Consider the following 7809-nt stretch of genomic DNA (forward strand, 5'->3'; position numbering starts at 1 on the left):
TCAACAAAAAAAAAAAAAAAAAAAAACAGAGTAAAGAAGTTACTTGAAGTTTTCGCTAAACAAAGAATGTTTTCTTTGGAAGCCAACTAAAATAAAGCGAATATAAACTGAGCATTTCATTTTCTAAGAGGCATTATAAAATTTATTTTTCAAATATGGCAGGACCAGCAGAGGGCATAATGGTTACATTGCTGAACTCCCAAGCAGTGGACCATGGTTTGAATTCCAGACCAGGAAGCTGGAAAGTCACGTCAGGTGTGTGTGCCCAAAATCCCAAAAGGAGAATGGAGGAAAAGGGATCTCAGTATGGCCATCCCCCCTGGGGTGGTGGTGGCAATTTCTCATTTTCTGTCTCTGTGTCTCTGGCAAGCACATGCACCCTATAGCAAAAATCTCTATTAAAAAAGGGGCCAACAGGTGGCGTCGAGGTTAAGGCAGCTGGAACCCACATGGCCAACTGCACAGTTTGAGTCCTTGACCTGAGGGCATGAAAATGATGCCAGGTGCATGTGTATACACATCCAAAATCCGAGGGGAGAACAGAGGAAAAAGGATTGCACTGTGGTCATCCCCCTAGGGGGTGATTTATGTCTCACAATGGAGAGCATACAAACCCTATAGCAAACTAAAAAAAAACAAATGGGCCTGCATGTGCCATGGTGGTTAAGAGACTGGACTCCCAAATGTCAGACCACCGTTCAAGTTAAGGACCTGGCAGCTTGCTCTCTCACTTTCCCTTTCTCTATGTGGTCAAATTTTTAAAAATAAATAAATAATAACAACAAATAAAATAGAAAACAATTCTCGAAAAAAAGTTTAGATATACTTCAAAACGAGAGGTAAACATTCTCAGAGCAACTGAAACAGATTCAAAAAGGTCATGTACACAAATTCAATGTGACTGTATCAGGATCCCAAAGGGAGAGAAACAGCATTAAGTAAAACATAAGATAGCAAGTCACAAGGACAGATGGCTATTTACCATCAAATTACGTCTCACATGGAAGTTACTCTAGGAGGAGCCCGGTAAAAGTACAGCTTTATGTCATAGGTGTTTACAGCAGTTAATGATTTGCTGGTGCTTTGTTGGGTGAAAAAACTAGTCTTTAACATAAAGATTCAAAACTGAGCACTTCTAATGAAGTGTCTGAACCTTAGAAAAGGAACATTTTCAACAGTTTTATCCTCTCAGAGAACTTCCAATCACAAAAATCTATCTCCATATTAAACCACATGATTCAGAGAAAATTCCTTATACGTATTACTTGCTCTATCACAAAAAGAAAAAAAAAAAAGTCGGTCTCTTGTGTAATTTGTAACTTACATCTTCAAGTTCAGTTGCAGCAATTGATGTCACGTATCCAGCAAACCTGCTGTCACTTCCACCATAAATTTCCTGGTCATAGTAACCTGTGGAATCAAGGCCCACTCCTTGAGCTTCATCAAGAGCTGCCTTCTTGCCTTGAATTTCTCGAATCTGTGCTTCAATATCTGTAAGAATAATAATATTGACTTTCTTAGTTTATCAGTAAGTTCTCAACACATGCACTTCTCTACTAGGTATTACCAAATACTCGCTTAAATATGGAAAATTCTAAATAATTTTACCACGTAAGAGGTTAGTAGAATTATACCAAATACACATTTAATACATCTCAACCACCAACAGATTATAGTAATGGTACAGAAGAGTTACTTCCTATCTCATCAGTTGATAAATTCCTCTCACCTTAGGAGACAAGATAGGAAGTAAACTTTAGATTTTTACTAATTTACTATTGAATTCTAAACCTTTCCCCAACTGAAAAATACCACTGGATGTTGATTAGGATCCCAGACTATACACAGATTACTTAATATCAACACTACCAGAGATGTAAAAGCAACAGTGCTATGCAGAGTGCATCTCAAACTCCTGCCAAATCTCACCTCCCAAACACTATGTTCTATCCATAGGTCTAGCACATAGAAGATGCACTTGAGTGTGTTCTGGGGGAAAACAAAGGGGTGATGGTTAAGGCAGCTGTTCACATGGCCAACGGCACAGCTAGAGTCTTGGACCCAGTGGCTTGAAAAAAACTACCAGTGCCTGTGCATGTATGCCCAAAGTCCCAAGAGGAAAATGGAGAAGGGATTGTGGCATGGTGATACCCCCTAGGGAGGCAGCTTTCTCACTTTCTCTCTCTTTCTCTAACAAGCGCAAGAACCCTTTAGTAAAGCTAAAAGACAGAAGATGCACATGTTCTAAATGAAGCCTCACTCTTCTCAACCTCCTCCTCTTGTAATCTTGGGCACCCATGCACAGGCGGCCTGCGTGGTTACAAGCTGCTAAGTCCAAGACTTGAACCACAGTTGACTACATGGGAGTCCAGTGACATCGCCATTTCGCCATCTGTTAGTCCCCACCCTTCCGATTTTTAATTTGGAAACTTTTCAAAATCAAACAAAAACAGAGTTAAAATAGTACAATGAACACCCACATACCCATCACCTATGTTCATGAATATGAGATAAAGCAAATATGCGTGTGTATATACCTAAGTTTGTAAGCCATTTAAAATGAAATTATAAACATTTCACCCTAAGTATTTCAGTATGTATTTCCAGACTGATGACATTTTTCTGTACAACCACACAGCTTTAGCATGCTCAAGAAATTAAATACTGGGACCAGAAGATGGCATAATGATTACATCGGTGGACTCCCACTTAGCTGACCACAGTTCAAGTCCCAGACCTGGCAGCTTGAAATTCATGCCAGGCATGTGTGCATGTGCTCCCAAAATCCCAAAAGAACAATGAAGAAGGGATTGCAGCATGGCCATACCCCCTAGGGGTAGATTTCTCCCTTTCTGTCTCTCTGGCAAACGCATGTGCCCTATAGCAAAAATATCTCTCTTAAAAAAAAGAAAGAAATTAAACCTTAATGTTCACACGATGATAACTTCATACTGATGCATTTCTCACAACATATACTCATCATATCCTCATATACCTATCATGAAGTAACACACAACTATATTTATTCAACTACTTTCATCTACTGACTCACCTACTGATTTTATGTACGTGCTAATTTGCAGTCTTCTCTAATTACAAAGGTTTATAATACTGGGACCAGCAGTTAGTGTAATGGCTATGTCGTTGGACTCGACCACAGTTCGAGTCCCGGACCCGGTGGCTTAAACTAACACTGGGCGCGTGTGCGTGTGTGCCCAAGACCCCGAGAGGAGAATGGAGGAGGAGGGACTACCGCGTGGCCACCCCCACTGGGGGGTGATTTCCTGCTTTCTGTCTCTCTCTCTGTCTGGCGAGCGCACGTGCCCTACGGCAAAAACCCTCTCAAAAAAAAAAAAAAAAAGGTTTATAATACTGAATCTGTATGTGTATAGAATCTATGTAAATCATGACTGACATCTCATTAAATAAAAATTCAGTAACAAAATTATCAAGCCCAAGGTCTTTTAGGGGTAGGCAGCTACTTGTAACTATTAAAAAAGGTGGCGTGGTGGTTAAGGTGCCGGACACTCCCACATGGCCGACCGCAGTTCGAACCGGACCTGGTGGCTTGCTTTCTCACTTTCCCTCTCTCTCTCTGTATCTGTGGTCAAATTAAAATAAATTAATGAATAAATAAAATTAAATAATTATTTTTTTTTAGAAGTTCATTACTAAATTTCTATAGGCACACGCGCTCTATAGCAAAAACTTCTCTAGGGACCAGCAGTTGGCATAATGGCTTATGTCGCTGGACTCCCACGTAGCCGATTGCAATTCGAGTCCCGGACCCGGTGGCTTAAAACTCATGCCGGGCACATATGTGTGCGTGCCCAAGATCCTGAGAGGAGAAAGGAGGAGAAGGGATTGCGACATGGCCATCCCTCCTGAGGGGTGATTTCTCGTTTTCTGTCTGTCTGGCGAGTGCACGCGCCCTATGGCCAAAAAATCTCTACAAAAGAAAAAAGAAACTAGACAAAGGGATCAACAGAATGAAGAGACAAACTACACAGAAAGAAATTATTTGCAAACTATACACCAACAAGGCATTAATATCCAGGATATTCAAGAAATTCAAGCAACTCAACAGCTGAAAAAAAATTTTCATTTTAAAAAACAGGCAAACTGGGCTGGCTCTGTGGCCTGCTGGTTATGGCAGTCAGATCCCACATGGTCTACTCTGTGGTTTGAGTCCTACACCTGGCACTTGAGGAACACCAGGTTGATTGATATATGCCCAAAATTCCGAAAGGGAGGCAGATGGATAAGAGACTGCATGGCCATTCTCCATGGGCAGAGAGAGGGTGCTTTGTATTCTCTCTCTCTGAGCACATGTGCGGGGGGAGGGGGGGACATTTTTCAAAGGTAAACAAATAAAACAAACAAATGTCCAGCAAGTATATGAAAAATGCTCAAGCCTAGCCACAGTGATGCACAGTACAATAATGCTGTGCTCGGCAAGCTGGAACCACATGGGAGGCTTGAGTTCAGTTTTCATTCCTTGTTTCCCAGAGCCTCAAGGAAGCTGAGCTTAAGGCCAGCACAGGCAACATAGCAAGACCCTGCCTAAAAATTAAAAAAAGCTGTGTGAGCTGAGTGTGGTGGTGTGCATGTGTAGGCCCAGTTGAGAGGTTGAGACAGAGATTCTACCTTATAAACAAACAAACAAAAAAACATGGCTGGCAGGTGGCAGCCTAGACTCCCACATGGCTAAGCACAGTTCCAGCCACAGACCTGCAATTCGCTTTCTCTCTCTCCAATCAAATTAAAAAATAAATAATAATACAATTAATTTTTTAAAAACTTTATAAAAAAGAAAGCAAGCAATATGGGGCTAGTATGTGGCATGGTGGTTAAAGCACTGGACTCCCATACTGCCAACCACAGTGCAAGTCTCAGACCTCATGACTTGCTTTCTCACTTTCCCTTTCTCTCTCCCTTTAGTGAATAGGGCAAATTAAAATAATAACAATAAAATGAAACAAACCTTTAAAAATACAAACAAAAAAACCCCACTAATCAGGGAAATTAAAATGAATGCCATAGATCCTGAGATGGACGGAACTTGAGCTGTGAACTATTGTTTTCCTTGACCAAAAATGAAGACCTTCTGCTGAGACGTCCACTTTCAGAATCATTTCTAGTAGGAAAGGCACACATACCCCTAGGCCCATTCTGAGATGGATATCGAGCTTGAGCTGTGAAATATTGCTTTCCTTGACCAAAAATAAAGATTTTTCTGCTGAAACCTCCACCTCTAGATTAATTTCTAGTGGCCTCTCTGCACTAAGTGTAGAGACAAGTCCAAGTGAACAGGATCCAAACATCTGAATATGATTAACGAAATAGAAGAGAGATTGCAGATCACCTCCTAATGCACACCACTGAACGCTCAGATTGAACTTCAAGAATTAGGAAGAAATCCATCAGATGACTAGAAATCACTATAGGGTCACAAGAAATATGAGAAAGCAAGAAAATACCTCTCCTCCTTGGATAATTGGTATCCCAGAAGGTGAAGAGACTCATAAGGGCATTGATAATCTATTCCATAAAATCCTGCAAGAAAACTTTCCAAACCCAAAGAGGCATTCAAAGATTCAGCCACAAGAAATACAAGGACCCCAAACAGGATCAACCCAAGATCTTCTCCAAGACACATTATAGCCAGATTGATCAAAACCACAGACAAAGACAAGATACTAAGATACCTACAAAGGATATCCCATCAGGCTAACAGTGGACCTCTCACAGGAAACAATGTGAGCGAGGAAAGAATGAGAAAATATATTCAAACTGTTAAAGGAAAAGCAATTTCAACCAAGAATACTGTACCTGGCAAGATTATCCTTTATATGGGAAGAAAAGACAAGAACATTCTCAGATAAACAAAATCTGAAAGAACTTACCAACACCAGACCAGACCTCCAAAAAGTTCTCAACAGAGTACTACACTAGGAAAAGTTGAATACAGACACACAGAAATAAGAGTTCAAAAACTGGAACCAGCAGTTAGCGTAATGGCTATGTCGCTCAACTCCCATGTAGTCGACCACGGTCCGAGTCCCGGACCCGGTGGCTTAAACTCACGCCAGGCGTGAGTGCATGCGCGCCCAAGATCCCAAGAGGAGAATGGAGGAAAAGGGATTGTGGCGCGGTCATCCCCCTGGGGCATGATTTCTCACTTTGTCTCTCTGTATCTCTCTTTCTGGCAAGCGCATACTCCCTATAGCAGAAGCCTCTCAAAAAAAAAAAAAAAAAAAAAGGGAACCAGCCGTTAATGGCTATGTCGCTGGACTCCCACGTAGTCGACCGCGGTTCTCATCCTGGACCCGGTGGCTTAAAACTCAGTGCGTGCATGCCCAAGATCCTGAGAGGAGAATGGAGGAGAAGGGATTGTGGCATGACCATCCCCCCCGGGGGGTGATTTCTCGCTTTCTGTCTTTATGTCTCTGTCTGTCTGGTGAGCACACGCGCCCTATAGCAAAAACCTCTCCAAAATAAAAAAGAGTTCAAAACCTAAGAAAATGGCCAAGTTAATCACAGGGACAAGTCTGGAGCTAAATATAATATCCCATAATTTAATCGGGAAGATCAAACCACAACAGATTTTCTTCTAAGCTTTGTTTTCTGGTTTGAGGATTTTTGTCCTTGCTTGAGCTCCTGATAGGTTCATGTTCCTATTATTTGAACAGAATCCTAACCTGTTTCCAGGATTTAAGTTTTAAGCAAAGTTTCTTAGCATTTCTTTGATTTATTAAAGCACAAACTGCTTTTCTTAAAATTAAAATATATTTAAAAAATAAAAAAATTAGTGTAATAAAATATCATCTCACCAAGTGAAAATGGCCATTATTGAAGACGAAAAATAACAAATGTTGGCAAGATGGTGGTGAACAGAGAACTCCAAGACTGTTGTTGGAAATGTAATTAGTACAGCCATTATGGAAAACAGTCTGAAGAATTCTCAAAACAAGAAAAAAAAAAGGCCAGCAGGTGGTACAGAAGGTGGTTGACTCCCAGACCTAGCAGCATAAAAAACACAAGGTGGGGGTGAGGAGCAGGAGGCATGGTGGTAAAAGACACTGAACTCCCACATGGCTGACTGCAATTCGAGTCTTGGACCTGGCAGCTTGCTTTCTCACTTTGTCTCTCTGTCTCTCTCTCTCTCTCTGGTCAAATTAAAACAAGTAATAATAAAGTTAAATAAAATGATTATTTTAAAAAAGTAAAAAAAAAAAAAAAATAAATTTAAAAAAAAAAAAAAAAAAAAAAAAAAAATGGGGATGTGTGCAAGTATGCCCAGAATCCTGACAGAAAGGATGAGAAAGGATAATGGAATGGCCAACCCCCCTGGGGGTGATATCTCTCTCCTGGTGAATGCACACATCCTATAGCAAAACCAAAAAATTTAGCAGTAGTTTCTGCCATAAGGCGTATGCACTCGAGGTAGTTGTGTGTGAGGGGAGGGGGACAGAGACAGTGGGAAGTGAGAAATCACTCCCCAGGGATTGGGATGGCCACAAATGTCTTCTTTGTTCTCCTCCTAAGGTCTTGAGCACACACGTCCAACATAATTTTCTAGCCACTGGGTCCAGGACTCACCGCAATCGGCCATGTGGGAGTCGAGTGATATAATCACTACATAACTACTGTCATCAGCTGCCTGCCCCCACAAAAGAATGTTTATGATAAGACCAGCTATAGTGATAGAGCAGTGACAAGACTACAATTCTGGAAGCCATATGGAAGACTGAGGCTTTATTTCCCGGTCAATCTGTATGTATATACCAAACAATGTCAGCAGGCTGG

The 7809-nt window shown here is 41.1% G+C and overlaps 1 protein-coding gene across 4 annotated transcripts in view; it reads right to left on the reverse strand.

Annotated features, from left to right (window-relative positions):
* Positions 1–7809, reverse strand: part of SF3B1 (splicing factor 3b subunit 1) — a 52145-nt gene that overhangs the window by 32721 nt on the left and 11615 nt on the right. For all 4 annotated transcript variants that reach the window (XM_006152968.3, XM_006152970.3, XM_006152971.3 and 1 more), the window contains exon 2: positions 1325–1491. In XM_006152968.3, the coding sequence (XP_006153030.1) occupies positions 1325–1491 (167 nt within the window). The remainder of the gene's footprint in view (positions 1–1324; positions 1492–7809) is intronic.

Source organism: Tupaia chinensis, unplaced genomic scaffold (genome assembly GCF_000334495.1).
Source record: "Tupaia chinensis unplaced genomic scaffold, TupChi_1.0 Scaffold000361_1, whole genome shotgun sequence".
Lineage (NCBI taxonomy): Eukaryota > Metazoa > Chordata > Mammalia > Scandentia > Tupaiidae > Tupaia > Tupaia belangeri.